The sequence below is a fragment of the Kogia breviceps genome, chromosome 13 (assembly GCF_026419965.1).
Source record: "Kogia breviceps isolate mKogBre1 chromosome 13, mKogBre1 haplotype 1, whole genome shotgun sequence".
In the NCBI taxonomy this organism is placed as follows: domain Eukaryota; kingdom Metazoa; phylum Chordata; class Mammalia; order Artiodactyla; family Physeteridae; genus Kogia; species Kogia breviceps.
In genome coordinates this window covers 75,893,209-75,911,330 of record NC_081322.1, presented here as the reverse complement: position 1 = coordinate 75,911,330, position 18,122 = coordinate 75,893,209, and the positions used below count along the sequence as shown (strand labels likewise).

The following is an 18,122-nucleotide window of genomic DNA, read 5'->3' as shown; positions in this document are numbered from 1 at the left end:
ACCACTCCTGTTTCCTTTTCCCGGGACCTGGCGCTCAGCTCACTGCCTGATAAACTGGTTCTCAGTGGCTGTTAATAAGCGCTAAGGTCCCTCCCCCAGCTCGAGCATTTTAACAGCTGGTAATTCTTTTCAAGTTTTGATTGGAGCACGGTTGATTTATAGTGTTGTGGACAGGTGGTAATTTTTGCTCCGAAGAAGCTGCTGTCTGCATCCCAAGAGCAGAGACTGGAGAGGGGCAGGAATAAACGGAGATGGGAAGGAAGAGTTTGCAGCCCGACAGATTAGGCTCTGAGATCGGCGAGCCAGCACATGGCTTTGCTTTAGTTTCCTCAAGGGTGAAATGGGGCCAAGGTCACTTCCTCAAGGGCTTCTTACAATAGTTAAATTATGCACATGTGCACAGTGGTCAGATACACGGGACTCTGTGAAGAATGAGCTCCAAGAAGCTGGGGTGAGGCCTGCTTCGTTCACTGCTCCCCGGGCCCCCAGCACAGCGCCCCGCTGACGGAGATGTTCACAGCTGGATGCTGAGCGAGTGGAGGAGAAGCCCAGGGGAAGGGGTGCCTCTGGCTAACGTACTTCCCGTTTGTGCGTGGGGTGTGGGCTTCTAGGGTGACTGCTGAGCTTTATTACCTGACTGAGAGCTCTGCTGTCTCCTAGAAACAGAGCATCACGTGATGAGGAGGGGACCCCTGCTTCTGGTATCATCCCTGCCATTGCTCAGGACTTTCTGTGGCCAGGACTAGGTCAGCCATGATGAGGTTTTGAGGTTGGTAAAAAAAAAGACCTGGCAAGGACTGAACGTAGATAATCTTCACACTTCTAGAGACCAGAAGGCTCATGAGGCTGGGGTAGAGTGTGTGCAAAATGGTGGACCTGAACGAAAAATCCTCCATTCCAGAGAGACCAACTTAGGAGTTCTCAGAGCCAGTCCTCGACCCCCTTGTGCCTGGAATTCAGGCTGGAAGAGAGGGCACCTCTGAGGGAGAGAGGGAAGATACTGGCTGCACTGATGGGAAGATGTACACTCCCTCCATCTTCCACTGGTCTGGGGGGTACGTATCTGTCCTTTGGAGCCTCTTGGTTGGGGGTCTGCCATCTTGGAGTCTTGTGTCTGAGAGGCCGTGGGGCCAGTTTCTGCTGCATGAAGCTGATGGTGGCCCCATTCCTCAGCTCTTCTCTTCCTGAATCTCTGCACCTCCAACCGCCACCCCTCCACCTGCCTCCAGAGTCGCTGGAACTTGTCACCCTGCTCACCATTGCCCACTCACAGGGATTGAGTGTGTGATTTACGGCCCCCAACCCCGCCCCAAATCACACACCCATCAAAGGCATCAGGGATGGAAAGTTGGCTTCTGAACAGTTTAAGACAGATAGGTAGTCTCAGAAAAGATAGTAATCAAGAAACTAATTTTAGGGGCTTCCCTGGTGGCGCAGTGGTTGAGAGTCCGCCTGCCGATGCAGGGGACGCGGGTTCGTGCCCCGGTCCGGGAAGATCCCACGTGCCGCGGAGCGGCTGGGCCCGTGAGCCATGGCCGCTGAGCCTGCGCGTCCGGAGCCTGTGCTCCGCAACGGGAGAGGCCACAACAGTGAGAGGTCTGCGTACTGCAAAAAAAAAAAAAAAAAAAGAAACTAATTTTAGGGACTTCCCTGGTGGTCCAGTGGTTAAGACTGCACGCTCGCAATGCAGGGGGCCCGGGTTCTATCCCTGGTCGGGGAACTAAGATCCTGCAACCCGCATGCCACATGGCACGCCAGAGAAACACATTTTAAAAGAATTGTGGCAAAGATAAGTTTTCTTGAGAATGGACTGTGGGCAGACTTTGCTGCGGCCAAGAGATACATGTGCTCGGGGGCGGGGTGGGAGTGTGGGTATCATCAGATGTTCACACCACTGCTGCAATGTGCACAGACACAGACCTTATTTTCTATGATAGATGAAATCTCTTCGCTGCCTTTTAGGTAGTGGGAAGGAGCACACTTTACCCTCGCCCGTCTGTGATAGCTCAGTGTCTTCTGTCTTCTGGAGGACTCAGGCTTCGCGTTTCCTCTCCCTTCCCCTGCTCCTCTCCCAAATGGCATCTGGAGCCTTTTGAGACTTGGTGTTGTCTGGGAGAGGGGTCTGGGACGCTCACCGGGCTCCTCTGCAAGGAATGGGCTGGCCTGGCTTCCGGAATGGTCAACAGAGAGGGTCATTGGTCTCATTTGGCCTTTTTGGGGGGAACCATGCAGGCTTCAAGTGCTGTCCATTCCCAGGCTGCATGAAATCCTCCAGGCCTGGGGAAGCAAGGGATCCAGGGGTGTCGCTTCCGGTTCATCTATCCGCCACTTTCCTCCACGGCAGCCCTGCAGCCCTGCGGGAGGCTGCACCCGCTGAAACCAGGATTTCTCTGAGAGGCTTGTGACAGGCCCAGGCTGTGCTGAGAGACAAGCCTTCAGCTTCCTGTTCGCATCCATCGCGGTGTCTCCAGCCCTCCCGTCCCCTCATGGCTCAGCGAGTGGGGCAGGCCTTGGGGGCAGGGTAAGGACGCTGTGAGTGGCCCCTCATTCTCCGTTCACCTCCTTGTTTTGCAACTTCTGCTGGGGCCGAAGGGACTAGCTTTCCATTTCCTCTTCCTTTTTACCACAGACGGCCCCACTGATTTTTTTAAAAAAATAAATTTATTTGTTTGTTTGTTTTTGTCCGTGTTGGGTCTTTGTTGCTGCACGTGGGCTTTCTCTAGTTGCAGCGAGCGGGGGCTGCTCTTCGTTGCGGTGCACGGGCTTCTCATTGTGGTGGTTTCCCTTGTTGCGGAGCACGGGCTCTAGGCGTGTGGGCTTCAGTAGTTGTGGCACACGGACTCAGTAGTTGTGGCTCGCGGGCTCTAGAGCACAGGCTTGGTAGCTGTACTGCACGGGCTTAGTTGCTCCGCGGCATGTGGAATCTTTCCGAGACAGGGATCGAACCTGTGTCACCTGCACTGGCAGGTGGATTCTTTTATTTTTTTTTTGTTTTTTTTTACTATTACCATTTTTATTAAACACTCTTCTAAAAAAAATCCTAGTCTAACTAAAAATACTGAATTAGAAATAAGGGGTATTACCTGTAGGAAAAGAAGATATATAAGTAGTATTATTGCTGTAATAATTAAAACAATGTATTACTTGAGAACAAAACCCACAAACCATTGGAGAAGAAATGCCCCAGAAATAGACCCTTGACTACATAAGAAAGTAATATAAGATGAAGAAAGGGCCACCAGTCAATGGGAAAGAAATTGGGTTATTCAATCAATTGTGTACAGAAACCAACTATCTACTTTGAAAGAAAAATATTGCTTAGAGCTGCACGTTACATTCTACCACAAAACAAATGCTAAAATACTAAAAAGATAAATATGAAAAATAGTCATAAAACTAAAGAAAACAAAGTTGATTATTTATCATATCCTTGAATCAGTAATAATGTTCTAAACTCAGTTAAAAAAAAAAGAAACTGCAAAGAAAAAGATAGGTACACTTAAATATGTAAAAATCTGAAACTTCTTCATATCAAGAATTGTAAAATTACTTGTCCAACTAAAGTAGAAAAAACATTGGCAATAATATGACAAAAGCTTAATATCGTTAATAGGTAAATGTTTTTACAAGTAAAAGAAAAAACAGACATCCCCAAAGGTATGCAATAGACAAATAAGCAAAGAACATGAATAGAAAATTCACAGAGAAAAAACAATAGCTAATGAACCTATTTTTTTAAATGTTCAATCTCATCAGTAATCAAAGAATGCAAATTAAAGCAAGATTTCATTATTTGCAAATAAAGTTACCAAACTGTTGAAATGACGCACTACTCTAATACACCACTGGTGGGAATGTGAATTGGTACAATCTCTCCATAATAATTTAGCAATGTGTATCAACACCCTTAATAAAAGTACTCATGTTCTTTGACCTAGTAATTCTAATTTGAGGGAATCTATCGTCACGACATAATTTTGAAATACAAGTAGAGTTTTATGCACGAAGATGTTAACTATGTCATTATTTATAATGGCAAAAGACTGGGAACAACCTAAATGTTCAGTGACAATGGATTAAGTAGATAATGTAATTCTACGTGATGAAATTACATTTGCTACAAACTCTTTTTTTTTAAACATCTTTATTGGAGTATAATTGCTTTACAATGGTGTGTTAGTTTCGGCTTTATAACAAAGTGAATCAGCTATACGCATACATATATCCCCATATCTCCTCCCTCTTGGGTCTCCCTCCCTCCCACCCTCCCTATCCCACCCCTCTAGGTGGTCACAAAGCACCGAGCTGATCTCCCTGTGCCATGCAGCTGCTTCCCACTAGCTATCTATTTTACGTTTGGTAGTGTATGTATGTCCATGCCACTCTCTCACTTCGTCCCAGCTTACCCTTCCCCCTCCCCATGTCCTCAAGTCCATTCTCTACAACTGCGTCTTTATTCCTGTCCTGGCAGGTGGATTCTTAACCACTGTGCCACCAGGGAAGTCCCCCTGTTGATATTTTCTCTTTACTGTTTGCATAAGCCTCACAGCTCAGCGACAACGGCCAAAGGGCTATTTTCTCTAAGCTGGAAGACCCTACAGATCTAGGGGGGTGAGGCCTGGTTCCTGATACGTCGCTGGAGCTACAGGAATCTAGAGTTCTCTTGAATCTCCACAAAGCCCAACTTCGAACACCATTGATTAGCGTTTCTAAAGGCTCCCTTTTGTACTTTATAAACCTGGACCTATCCTAATCCTCTCTGAGAAAGTAGCGGAAGAAGCCACGCACAAGAGAAAGCACAAATGTGAAGATCTGATGTGTTAGCCTTGCCTGGACGCGGAGAGGATACGAGAGTCACGGGGACCCTTGGCTCTCTAAGCACCCAGCCCTGCCCCTCCCACCTCCCCTTTGCTGGCTCCACAGGTTCCCGCCGCACTGTCCTCTTTTCAGTCCCTGGTCACTCAAGCCTTTCCTGCCTCCGAGTCCTTCCAGCCACCCCTGCCCTGTGCCTGGGCTGCCGCTCCTGCAGCTGCTCATAAGACCCGTTTCTTGGGCTTCCCTGGTGGCTCAGTGGTTGAGAGCCCGCCTGCCGATGCAGGGGACGCGGGTTCGTGCCCCGGTCCGGGAAGATCCCACGTGCCGCGGAGCGGCTGGGCCCGTGAGCCATGGCCGCTGCGCCTGCGCGTCCGGAGCAAAAAAAAAAAAAAAAAAAAAAGAGCGGTTTCTTCGCAGTCATTCATTTCTTCAACACGTTTTTGTTGAGCCTTTACCAGTTATCAGGCACCACCATGCTAGGTGCTGGGAACAATGCGCAGCAACAGGAGCCTATGCTCTAGAAAGGGGGGGGGGGCCCAATTCATCCTGTGGGGGGAGTGTGCATGTCCAACTGTGACAAGTGCCAGGAAGGACAAGGATGGTGCTGTGAGGACTCGTAAGAGGGGCATCTGACGGGGTTTAGAGGCGAGGGGATGCTTTTCCTGAGGAAGTGACAATGAAGCTGAAGGAGGAATGGACTGGGCTGAGAGGACTGGAAATAGTTGGTCAAAGGCCCTGTGATGGGAGTGAAGGGAGTTGCATGGTCAGGACAAAGGGCTGAGGGAGTGCGGGTGGCTGGGAGGAAGTCGTGAGCAGGGCGCGAGCTAGTCTTGAGGCCAGGCCATGGCCGAGTCCCAGTGAGTCCGCATTCTCAGCATCTCAAATCTACGTACCTGTCTCCCTCTCCAGCAAAATGCCGCTGACCTCCACTGATGAAGTCTGAGGGGTGTTTTCAGGCTTCACTGGCCCCTCAGAGCAGCATCTGGCTGCCTTCCTCCCGAGGCTTCCACGGTGCAGCCTCTTCTGCTTTACCCCCTTCTTTTCTGAGAGATGCCTTTGTTCCTTTCACGTGGTGGTCCTGCTCTACCTGCAGCCAGCTGCTCAGTTCCAGAGCTCCTCCAGGTCCAGCCCCTGGATGCTCACTCTCTGTCCAGGCAATTCTCTCCTCGCGGTGGCTCCAACTGGTGCTTAAACAGATGACTCACATGTTCTATCACCCAGACCTCTCTTCTGAACCCTAGCTGTTTATTTAATATTTCCACTTAGAGGTCACCAAGGCTCCTCCCAACTCACCATGTGTCCATGACCAAACTCAGGATTGTTTTCTCTAAATCCTGTCTTCCTCCCAAACAGGGTCTGTCTCAGGGAGCCCTCCGTCCCCTTATACAAGTCAGAAGTCTCCTCAATGCCTTTTTCCCTATCACCCCTGTACCCAGTCAATCACCACATTCTGGAGACACTACCTTCTAACTATCTCTCAAGTTCACCTCCTCTTCACCACCACCAGCTGGGTCCAGGTCACCATCAGGTTTTGCTTTGATGACTACAACTGCTTCTTAACTGGTGTTTCCTCTACTCTGGATCCTTCCAACTTACTGTCCTCTGTGCTGCCAGGTTGAACTCTTTGAAACATACATCAGATCACATCTCATCACATCACATATACCCCCAGTCTTAAAATCCTAAAATCCTTCTACGGCTTCTCATGCTTCTTAGGAGTGGACAGGTCTTCTAGCTCCTAAGACCCTGCCTGGTCTCTCTCTCTCTCTTTTTTTTAAAAATATTTATTTATTCTATTTTTGTATTTGGCTGCTCTGGCTCTTAGTTGCGGTACGCGAGATCTTCGTTGCGACATGCAGGATCTTTAGTTGCAGCATGTGGGATCCAGTTCCCTGACTAGGGATCGATCCTGGGCCCCCTGCGTTGCGAGCACGGAGTCTTAGCCACTGGACCACCGGGGAAGTCCCCCTGCATGGTCTTGGGCCTCCTCTCGCACTACTCTCTCCTTCCTGCCTCCACTGATGGATGATTACAGTGGAATTTGTGGGGCACATTGGCCTCCTTACTTGGACTTGTGAAGACCAGTATCACATTGACAACCCTCTCTTGATCCATATCAGCTTCAGTTAATTAGAGGATCTTGTCTATTAATCCTTGGAACGCACTCCACTTGGAGCCCGAGACCCTCTACGTATTATCACAAGCGAATTGGTTCCAATTAAGGGATATATTTTGTGCAAAGAATGACCTATTTTCAAAATGCAGATTTGCCTGATTCCCTTTGATCATGAGACTAAGATCCAGGCTATTCCCAGGAAAAAATCACTCTTGAGGAACCCTTCCCGTTTCTCTGCAGATGTCTTTGTTTTCTCATTGTAGTCATGGAAATAAAGAAGCCTTCTCTTGCCGGGGAATCCAGCTGGCTGTGGACTGGTTCAGGGACAGAGGACACACCTACATCAAAGTTTTTGTCCCCTCCTGGAGGAAAGAACCACCAAGATCTGATACCCCGATTAGAGGTATGTTGAAGCAGGTACATTCTCAAGAGGTACTATACACCTTTCCTCCATAGTACTCCTGAAAATTACGGTCAATTATCTGCTCACCGTTTGTTTGATAATGTCTGTCTTCCTCAATGGCCTATAAGCTCCATGAAAGCACTGACTATGAGTGTTCCCTGCCAGAGCCCTATCACCTAGTGTAACACCTGGCATATAGCAGGTGCCCAATAAATAGTTGTTGATAGATAAATGAACAAAGTATTTACTCTTTTAGTGAGAAAGATTAAGTTCCAAAAATAATAGAATCTTATAACTTTTAACACTCTGCAGAAAGATTGGGTCTACATCCCAGCCCTAGTAGAATACAGGTACTGAAAGAGGCATCCATTCGGTCCAGTGATATTTATTAACTGAATATCTAGTTAAATCTCTCCATTTTTTAAAAAAGCAAAGGAAACCGAGACCCAGGGAATTCTTTATTTTTAATTCTTATATCAGCTAGGAATATTTTCAGCTACAAATAATAGAACAGGTGGTTTAAATAAACAGGGTTTTTGTTTGTTTGACTTTCTTATAAGAAGAAATCACATGCTGAGCCACTGCTGGTATCATCTCAGCCAAGTCCGCAATGTTGGGGCCGACCTCTTCGTGATGCTGGCAGGTTTCATTGACTTTTTTTCTTCCAGCCTTTTAACCAAAAGTTGTTGGTTTTGTTTTCAGTTCTACCAGTGGTTACCAATTGCTTCTTCTTCTCTTTCTGATTCTATTTTTTAAGTAAAACGCTATTCTTGTTTTACAGACACGGTATCTTCTTGACCATTCCTATACTAATACAGACTTTTAAAAAGTTCTCTGAAGTTCCATGAATCATATTTATTTTTTCTGGGGTCAGTTCTCTGTGTTCATCTCTCTCTTTCCCTCTCTTTGTGCTGTTAAATCTTCTACTCAAAAGTCTGGGGATCCTTTGCTTGTCAGTGTTTACTTGTGAAAAAAGCACCAGACTGGTTAAGTACATACCTGTGCAGTTGCCATGGGCTTCCTCTCCTGGCATTTGGATCTTTCCCTGAAATTTAAGGGCGGATCCTTGAACGTGCTGAGCACACCACTTCTGCACACCTGCGCAGAGCAGACAGGCAGCTGGACGCCCTGCCCACCACACGTTCCAGTGCCACGAGGATGACGGTTTTACTTTCGGAGGTCAAAGGCCACGTGGGAACCTCCTCCTTCCTAGTTATAGCTTCACTTCCCATACAGTGATAGGGACCGGAAAGGGTGGATGCAACTGCCCCATGGTAGCCCTTCAGTTAATAATCCGACTTCTGCTGACTCGCCAGTCCTGCTGGAGAGCTCTGGGACTTTGCAGGGAACGGGCTCTACCTCCGCCTCAGCCTCCGTGCACATTCTGGGCTGTGGTTCCCTTTGTACTGTAGGATCAATATGATCCTACCTGCTTTATTTCTTTCTTTCTTTTCTTTTTCTTTTTTTTTTTTTTTTGCCACGTGGCATGTGGGATCTTAGTTCACCGACCAGGGATCAAACCCAAACCCTCTGCATTGGAAGCGCGGAGTCTTAACCACTGGACCGCCAGGGAAGTCTCTGACCCTACCTGCTTTCTGTCTTCCTAAAATTTGTCAAAATCCTGGGTTTGCTGCTGTCCCCAAGCCCATTTTTAATGTGTTTATGGATTCTCTACCCCTTCTGTACTGCTTCCCTTCTCTTTCAATGGGACTGAGACGGAGGGGGGGATAAACACTTGTGTTCATTACGGACCAGTTGTCCCAGATTATTCTTTATGGTCTGAACATGGAGAATGGTGGCTTTCAACAGCTGTGCAATCTTGTGCAATGTATATTGTGCAATACATAATGGGTAAAGAGTAGGGAATTCACTTTGGGGTAAGGAAGAATTTTTAAGGAAGCCACAACAAATGCAGAGAGACAGCAGAGTTATAAATTTGCCTACATTACAGTAAAAGCTTCCATTCATTAGCGGATACCACCAAAACAAGAAAACGAAACGACAAGCCTCAACCTGGGAGAGGCCATATATCACATATCCCCGATGAAGGATTCCTGTTGGAATCTGTAGGGAACTTATCCAAATTCATAAGACCAAGACAAAGGACAAATATATGGAAAAATGTGCTAAGGCATGAATAGGCCTTTGACAGGAGAGAAAGCACATATGGCCAATAAACATATGAAGACATGCTCAGTTGTATTAGTAACCAGAGAAATGCAAAATAAAATCACAACAAGAGGCCACTTTACACCCACCAGATTGGGAAAAATTTAAAAACCTGCAACTGCCAAGTGCTGGCAAGGTTGCTTTAGATGCTGTGTTGGGAAGTAACTTGATATAACTACTTTGGAAAATAATGCAGCATTACCTTGTAAAGTGCCTTTCCCTACAACTCAGCAATATCACTCCTTTTTTTTTTTTTTTTTTTTTTTTGCGGTATGCGGGCCTCTCACTGTTGTGGCCTCTCCCATTGCGGAGCACAGGCTCCGGACGCGCAGGCCTGGCGGCCATGGCTCACGGGCTTAGTTGCTCCGCGGCATGTGGGATCTTCCCGGACCAGGGCACGAACCCGTGTCTCCTGCATCGGCAGGCGGATTCTCAACCACTGCGCCACCAGGGAAGCCCAATATCACTCCTTAAGACAGACCCTAGAGGGGCTTCCCTGGTGGCGCAGTGGTTGAGAGTCCGCCTGCTGATGCAGGGGACATGGGTTCGTGCCCCGGTCTGGGAAGATCCCACATGCCGCGGAGCGGCTGGGCCCGTGAGCCATGGCCGCTGAGCCTGCGCGTCCGGAGCCTGTGCTCTGCAACGGGAGAGGCCACAACAGTGAGAGGCCCGCATACCACAAAAAAAAAAAAAAAAGACACCTTGTCCTTCTGTGCCAGGAGACTTCTGTGCAAAACTGGCAGTCATGACATGGCCAAACCTCATGCACACAATGTTCAAAGAGGAAAGAAGTTGCCCAAGAATATGTGCAAAATGATTCCATTTGTGTAAAGTCTGGAGGCTCATAATCACATTGGAAATTGTGCTTTTGAAGGGTACATATATATGCATTTTAAAAAGTAAAAGCAAGGGAATTATAAACACAGAGTTCTCAAAATTGGGTTATCTTAATGGGAGTGGAGGGAGATGCAAACTTCGAGGGGCAATGGGGACTTCAAAGCACGGGCCGCGTTCTAGTTCTCAAAGGGAGTACCACACACATGGCATTTAACTAATGAATTATAACTTTAAATTGAAGTATAATTGACTTACAGTATTGTATTAATTTCAGATGTACAACATAGTGATTCTGTTGCAGGAAAAATGGGGCCAAGAGGACAGTCATGTCCCAGGTCTTGAGTGAGTCCCTGGGACAGACTACCAAGTGAGGGTCCTTGGCTTTGGGCAGGAAAGAATTCTAGAGTGAACCATAGTAAAGTGAAAGCAGGTTTATTTAGAGAGCTACACACCCCACAGACAGGGTGTGGTCCATCTCAGAGGGTGAGAGCCGGCCCTGCGATATGGAGTGGTTAGTTTTCATGGGCTGGGCTCACGAGTGGGAGGAATATTCTGACTGTCTTGGAGAAGGGGCAGAGGTTTCTAGGAATAGGGGCACCCCTACTTTTTGGCCTTTTATGGTTAGCCTTGGAACTGTCATGGTCATTTAGCTAATGCATTACAATAAGGGTATAATGAGGCTCAAGGTCTAGGGAAGTCTAATCTTCTGCCATCTTGCGCCTAGTAGATTCTAACCAGTTTTTGTGTATCCCGTTTTTTTTTTTTTTTTTTTTTTTTGGCGGTACGCTGGCCTCTCACTGCTGTGGCCTCTCCCGTTGCGGAGCATAGGCTCCGGACGCGCAGGCTCAGAGGCCATGGCTCACGGGCCCAGCCGCTCCGCGGCACGTGGGATCTTCCCGGACCGGGGCACGAACCCGTGTCCCCTGCATCAGCAGGCGGATTCTCAACCACTGCGCCACCAGGGAAGCCCTGTCCCGTTCTTCTTTAATGGTTGTGTCATTCTTTCAATAGTTGTGCCCTGCCCCCTTCCTTCCTGTCTCAATTCGATATTTTTATACATTACAAAATGATTACTACACACACGGCATTAAAAAAATTATTCTTTGTACCATACATGCATTATGCACTTTAAAAGAAGTCTGGGAACCATGTCATATAGGAAAGGACTGAGACATGAGGGATGAATATACTAATAATTTTCTACATGCGGAGTAACTGTTTTGTGCGTGCGGAAGGGATTTCTTTTGTCTCGGAAGGCAAAACTAAGATCAAAGAGTAGGCCGTCCAGGGATGCAGATTTTAGCTCCTGCTAAGAGACCCTGTAGCGTCTGCAGCTCCCGGGACACACTCCCTCCTCCCAGGCTTCTTGGGGGCTCGCCCCACATGCGCCGGTCCAGTCGCCCCACAGATGCTGTGAGGCAGGTGCAGGAGTCATGTTCCTCATTTTATAAGTGCAAAACCTGATGTTCAGAGAGGGGTGAAAAACCCGAGAGCTGGAGCTAAGAGCGGAATGCAGGCTGCAGATTCCTAATCCGGGCCTCTCTGCGTGACATTCTCGTGTCCCTCGGAGCTGTCAGTTGTGGGCTGCTCCGTCCTGAAGGTGTCCCTGCAGACTCCTGTGTCATGGGAGGTGGGGGGGGGCAGTGGTTCTCCGCTAAGGCCCCTGGCGGCACTCTTCCAGCTGGATGCAGGGCTCCTGGTAATTCCTAAGTGCCGGGACCCTAGTTAAAATAGGGATGTCTTTCCCCAGAAGGCCTCTGTGTCCACCGTGGCAGGGGCACGGGGCAGGTAACCATCACAAGGACAAGAGCTGTGGCTTCACTCTTCCTTCCAAAGTGTGGCTCCCTGGCTGGGCACCGTCCTCGGGACTCCTGTCATGACGCAGGCAGGACAGAAGCCAAGAGCCCACTTGACCTCAGGCTGCTGGCAAATTCCTCTCGAGACCTCCCTGCTCTTCGCCTGCTGGGCTGGGCCACAGGGGGGAGGGGGAGGGGGGAGAGGGGGGAGGGGTGTAGGGGGAGAGGGGAGTAGGGGGAGGGAGGCGTAGCGGGGACGGGGACGGGGGAGGGGGTCGGGGGCGAGCTGATCAGAGAGGAGCCCTGAGCTGCCGGGGCTGCTCCGGAGTTTAGGACGGCTCTGCGGGCGGAGAGTCCGTCCGGGAAAGCGCCTCATGCGGCCCCCCGCCCTGCGGCCCCCAGAGCAGCACGTGCTGGAGGAGCTGGAGAGGCAGGCGGTGCTGGTGTACACGCCGTCCCGCAAGGTCAGCGGCAAGCGCGTGGTCTGCTACGACGACCGCTACATCGTGAAGGTGGCCTACGAGCAGGACGGGGTCATCGTCTCCAACGACAACTACCGCGACCTGCAGAGCGAGAACCCCGAGTGGAAGTGGTTCATCGAGCAGAGGCTGCTCATGTTCTCCTTCGTCAATGACCGGTGCGTGTGGCCCGTGGGGTCCCGGGGCGGGTAGGGGGCGGGGCGGTGACGGGGCCCCCGCCGGGGCTTAGTCACGGGCCCAGAGCCCCGCTGCCCCGGGCCGCCCGCGCCCCTTCCCTGCCGCACACCTCTCTGTCTCCTCTCTTTCGCGACCGGATTTCCCCCACGGGGCTGTCTTGTCCCGACTGTCCTGTGACCTTTCTGTTCCCACGCCCACATCCAGCTGAGCCAGCACCCAGTTGCCCTATGAGGGGTCCAAGCATGGCCTTGGGGGGGGAACCTTTCTTTTGTTTTTATTTTTGAAGAATTTAACATTTCAAATAAGAGCACTGGAACTGTCATCGTGGGGTGAATCTAACTTTGTTGCACTCTCTTTCACTTACGTCATGCTTCTGTCTTGTTTTTTTTTTTCAAAGTTTTGAATTACGGATGGGAGCGGGCAACATCGCCTTTCCTTGGGGCTGTAAAGATCTTGGAACTGTCTCTGTCTTAATACATCTCGGTTGACACTTTCAAGAGAATCTGGTTGGTGCATCTGTCCCCTAGGGTGTTTCTCCTGGGCCAGGTCCCCCCGGACCAACCAGCTACAGTGGAAGGAGGCTGAAGTCAGGGTCACAAAGCACAGGCCAGTTAGCAGGGGCTGGGTGAGGGCCCCTAGACGGAGCTGAGGTGGGGAGCACACGACGGCTGGTCCACTGCAGGCGTCCTCAGGCACGCTGCAGAGCCTGGCAAGAGGGGCACGGTCGCAGGGTGGCGCAAGATGCGGAGGGCGCAGCAGGCTGGGACATCACCCCCGTTCCAGTTTCTGTCAGTCATGGTAGCTCGGTCCTCATTCTGGGCTCTCTCACTGGCTTTTAGGGATGTGGTGTGGGACAAGCTCTCCAACTCCGTGAGGGCAGGGACTGTATGTGTCTTATCTGCCACAGCTCCAGCCATCCTGGAGCATTACAGGAGCCCAATGACTGGTGGTAGATTACTGAGTGAGTGAGTGTAAATGGCTGCAGCCCTGGGGTAGGGAAGATGGGGAGACAGAGGCCACGGGGCCGCTATATCAGGCCGCCTGCACACGGCGGACCAGCTCCTGACCCTGGAGCCTGCGGGGCTGTGTGTGTGTGGTGGAGAGGGCTAGGGCTTTGGAAGCAGCAGATGAGGTTTCAAACTGAGGTTCTGCCATTTACTGGCTGCGTGTGGTGAGAAAAGCTCCCAACCTCACTGGGCTGAATGTTCTTCACCTTGAATAATCTGCCCTTGGATTAGTCACACTTACCTCTGAGATGGTCGTGAGGACCAGAGAGGACTGTACCCCTAGTGGTAGCAGTTATTCTCAGGCCAGGCCAGGGGGTACTGCTGCCCCCACTACCCCTAGGCCCACAGCCAAGGAGGCAGAGGAATCCTCTTAAGCCCCAGGGTGGATGGTCACAGCAGCTACCCCGCAGTCTCCCCCATGGTCATTTCCACATTCGCAAGGCCGGTGGTTCCCTCTCTCTGGCTCAGGCCCGGAGGAATCTGGCAAGGCTGGCACCATTGGATCCAGAAAATCCTCACCGAGGTCTGATGGATCATGGCCGCCTCTGACCCGGTGACAGCCTGGGGTCCAGGCCAAGTCCTCTTGACACACTGGCCTCTGCTCGGGGCCTGCCCGAAGGTGCCCCGACTGCCAGAGGGCAGAGCCTGCCGCCTGCCTGTGGGCAAGGACGCTCGCCCCGTGCCCAGGGCACGTCCGTAGGGGCCCTCTTGGCCCAGCTCCCGGCTGTGAGGCCCGGGAAAGAGCAGGAGGTGAAGCCTTTGGGAATTTTTAATAACTGCACTGGGTGGCGCCCCAGATTCTTGGTCAGGGCCCAACTCTGAGAAGCCGGCTGTGTCGCTGGGATCTGAGCCACGGAGGCTACCCGGGACCAGGGATCACCCAGCCCAGGGCCGGCCTGGTGGATGTGGTCTGCACGGTGGGACCCCAGCGTGACCCTTGACATTAAGGGGGAAACCAGCCCATGAAAACAAGCCCCCGATTGGAATCCACTCCCTCTCTAGTGGAACCTTTGTATGAGCTGGAAGTGCCTCCTGGGAACAAAAGTATTCATATGAAAAGTGGATCCTGCTGAACGAGGGAGTTTTCCTTCTGAGGAATGTTGTTTCGCTTTTGAGCTCCCGGGCATACAGGATGCATTCCCTTCTTCCTCAGACCAATGCCAGGGAAGGGAAGGGGAAGGGGGGGGGGTCAGGGTGGTGTCAGAGAGAGACAAAGTGACCCTCGCCCATGGTTTGCAGAGGAGGGTGGAGCCTGCACTGAGCCCTGAGACTATGTGCCAGCTGCACCTGGATCCGCTGCTTCACTGACCCACCAGCTGGCGTTTTGAACTCTGTTAATTTTCATCCCCAACCTGAGAGGCCCAGAGCTGTGGGGGCAACACAGGAGAAATGGAGCTCCCAGGACCAGAGAGCCCCCCGGGCCCCCCGGAGGTCTCCAGCCTCCTGTTGAGGACATTGGAATGCAGCTTAGAGGTCACTTTCAGACTAGTTCCCAGGGGAGACCTAGTGCAGTTATGCTTCAGCTATTGTGGATAAAAGTGACCTGGGAAGTTGTTAAAAATGCAGATTCCTGAACAACTTGAGGTTCTGATTAAGCAGGTCTGGTGTGAAGCCCGGAGCCTGCATGTTTCCGGGAGTTGCTAAGTGATCTGGCAGTGCTGACTCAGCAGGAGAAGGACATGGGCAAGGCCCCGGGGGCTGCTGTCCTGGGATCCGTCAGTGCCGCGCTCTGTGCGGGTCAGTGCGCGCGCAGGACTGTTGGGCTCTAACGCTCTCTGACAGCCGCCGGGTGGGAGAAGGAGTCCTCGGACCGCCCCTCCCTTCCCGGGCGGCCCCGCACAGGGCACGCGGCAGTCCCCGTGGGCCTTGCAGTCACTCCCCTGTGCTTGTCTTCCAGGTTCATGCCTCCTGATGACCCCCTGGGCCGTCGGGGACCCACCCTGAGCAACTTCCTGAGCAGGAAGCCAAAGCCTCCAGAGCCGTCCTGGCAACACTGCCCCTACGGTGGGTAGCGCCCCACGCCTAGTGGGCCCTGTGCAGGTCAGGAGCGCTGGCTGGGTGGTCTGCGGCCTGGGCTGTAGCCCGGGTTCTGCCCTTAATCAGCTGTGTGACCCTGCGGAGGAAACTTAACCTCTCTGGATGGCAGTTTCCTGACAGGGTTATTGTAATGATGAACTGCCATCCTGGACCCCTGTTGCATGCGGTTTGTGAGGGCTGGACGCAGGGGTCACACACACAGCAAAGCCACATCCAGGGAGCTGGGATGCTGCTGTGTGCGCTCCAGGCTCTCCTTTCTCAGTCCCTCCCCTGGCACCTTGTGTCCACATCCTGCCCCCCAGTCCTACCTAAACCCCTACCTACCCTTAGGGACTTTGGTTGGTGCTATCCATTAAGAATTAAGGATTCTATCCCAGAGCTCTCCAGGGACACCAGCTTTCTAGCCAGCTCTGGGCAAGTTATTTAATGTCCCCTAGGCCTCGTTTTTGGCCTCTAGAAGTTTAAGATGCCGTAAGTGATATTCAGAGTCATTTCTTGTTAGAATTAAGGTGATCGAACACATTCAGGTGACCCATCCTGTGAAGGGCCCTGGTTTGGATGCTAAATTATTTGATCACCTTTGTTAAAACAGTCTGTAAGGGGAGGGCAACGATTAGCACAAGGGATGTGGTGGGGTAAACTGAGTCAGCACTGGAGGCACAATCTTATGTCATGAGCACCCACTCCCAACCCCCCCGGCCCCCCCGCGCCCCCCCCTCCCCCGCCACTCGGTTGGCCCGATCCACAGCGTCTCTGGGGAAGTGGAGGCTGAAGGTCATTGGATCCAGAGATTTGGTCTCAGTCCCTGGTCATGGGAGCTTCCAGACAACACTCCCCCTGCGCTGGGTGGGTAACACTGGGGTACCGTGTCCTGTGGAAAATACCACGAGGAGCAGGGTGCTGCACCCTCATTCGTCCTGTCTGCGCCCCAGGGCACTTCTCCCCACCTCGTCCCGCCCCAAACCTGACAAGTCTGCAGCAGGCCCGGGGGCCTTCCCGGAGGAATCTCCAACGAGGAAGGCCGCGTGGGGCGGGCACTGCCCGGACCACACCGGGCCTCCCCACCCAAGGTCTCTCACCAGGAGCCCTCTCCCCCTGCCCCGCCCCTTCCAGGCAAGAAATGCACCTACGGCATCAAGTGCAAGTTCTACCACCCGGAGAGGCCGCACCACGCGCAGCTGGCTGTGGCCGATGAGCTCCGCGCTCAAACGCTGGCCTGGCGGGGCGCGGGCGGCGAGGAGGCGCAGCGGGGGAGCGCGCGGGCGGCCGACGTGGCGACTCTCGGTGTCGGCTTCTCGAGGCTCGTCCTCAGCGACGACCCGGGACCCCTCCGCGCGCCCCCTCGGGGCCCCGGCAGCGGCCGCGCGCCCAGGCCGCCCTGTCCCGACTGGGTGGCGCCCGGGCCCGCGCCGTCCCCGCCAGCGCCGCCGGGCCTACGGGGTGGGTACCGCCCCGGCGCCCCGCAGAGCGACCGGCGCCCCCCGCCCCGGCAGCCCGCCGACCCGTGGGCCCTTCCTCCAGGGGCCGGCTGGCTCCCGGGCCGCTCGGCCTGGGTGGGGTCGCGTTGGGATGAAGACGCCCTCGGGGGGGCTTTGGGGTCCGTGCCCCAGGCCGCCGCCCCCGAGGTGGACTCGCGCGCCAGGGCGCGCAGCGTGCTCTGCAGCACCTTCCCGCCCCACCAGGTGGACAGCGTCATGGCCCTGTTCCCCGAGCTCTCTGACATCGCCAGGCTCATCCTCCTCATCCAGAGATTCCAAAGGTCCGGTGCGCCCGTGGGGAAGTCCTGAGGAGCTCGTCGAGGCCACCACAGGTGATGTCCCAGTCTTGCCTTGCGACCCCACCGGGCTGGTGGCCGTGGTCAGCCTGCACCTGGGCTGGCCCACCTTGTGGAGCCCCCTTTCCTTTAAAGATGGCCCGTTCCCTGGAGGAGGCCAGCTTCCTCACCCTCCGCGCTGCCCACGGTGGCACTTGGTGACCTTCCCTGACCACACAGGGGCTGCTGCTGGAGGTCCATGTTCTGCAGAATAAGGTTGCCTTCCGTAGAGGGAGTGGTTTCTCGTGCCTGAAGACTACAGAGGCCCACTAGGGCTCCAGGGGTTTGTCCAGAACACTCCATGGCTGTTTTGGTCCCGCTGCAACTGGGAGCCACAAGTGGGTCCCACGATCAGTTTAGTGGGTGACACCCGAAATAGAGTGGAAGAGAGACACCCCCCACATAATCAGGCTAAGTGGGAAACTCTCCTTTGTTAGCTACGGGTGTGCCTGTATATCCTTGGCAGCCGTGTG

General features: G+C 52.5%; 1 protein-coding gene across 1 annotated transcript in view; it reads left to right on the top strand.

Annotated features, from left to right (window-relative positions):
- Nucleotides 1-17,623, top strand: part of ZC3H12D (zinc finger CCCH-type containing 12D) — a 34,306-nt gene extending 16,683 nt beyond the window's left edge. The window contains exons 4-7 of the mRNA XM_059083199.2: nt 7,195-7,334; nt 12,539-12,773; nt 15,697-15,803; nt 16,950-17,623. Of these exons, the coding sequence (XP_058939182.1) occupies nt 7,195-7,334; nt 12,539-12,773; nt 15,697-15,803; nt 16,950-17,623 (1,156 nt within the window). The remainder of the gene's footprint in view (nt 1-7,194; nt 7,335-12,538; nt 12,774-15,696; nt 15,804-16,949) is intronic.
- Nucleotides 17,624-18,122: the final 499 nt, after the last annotated feature.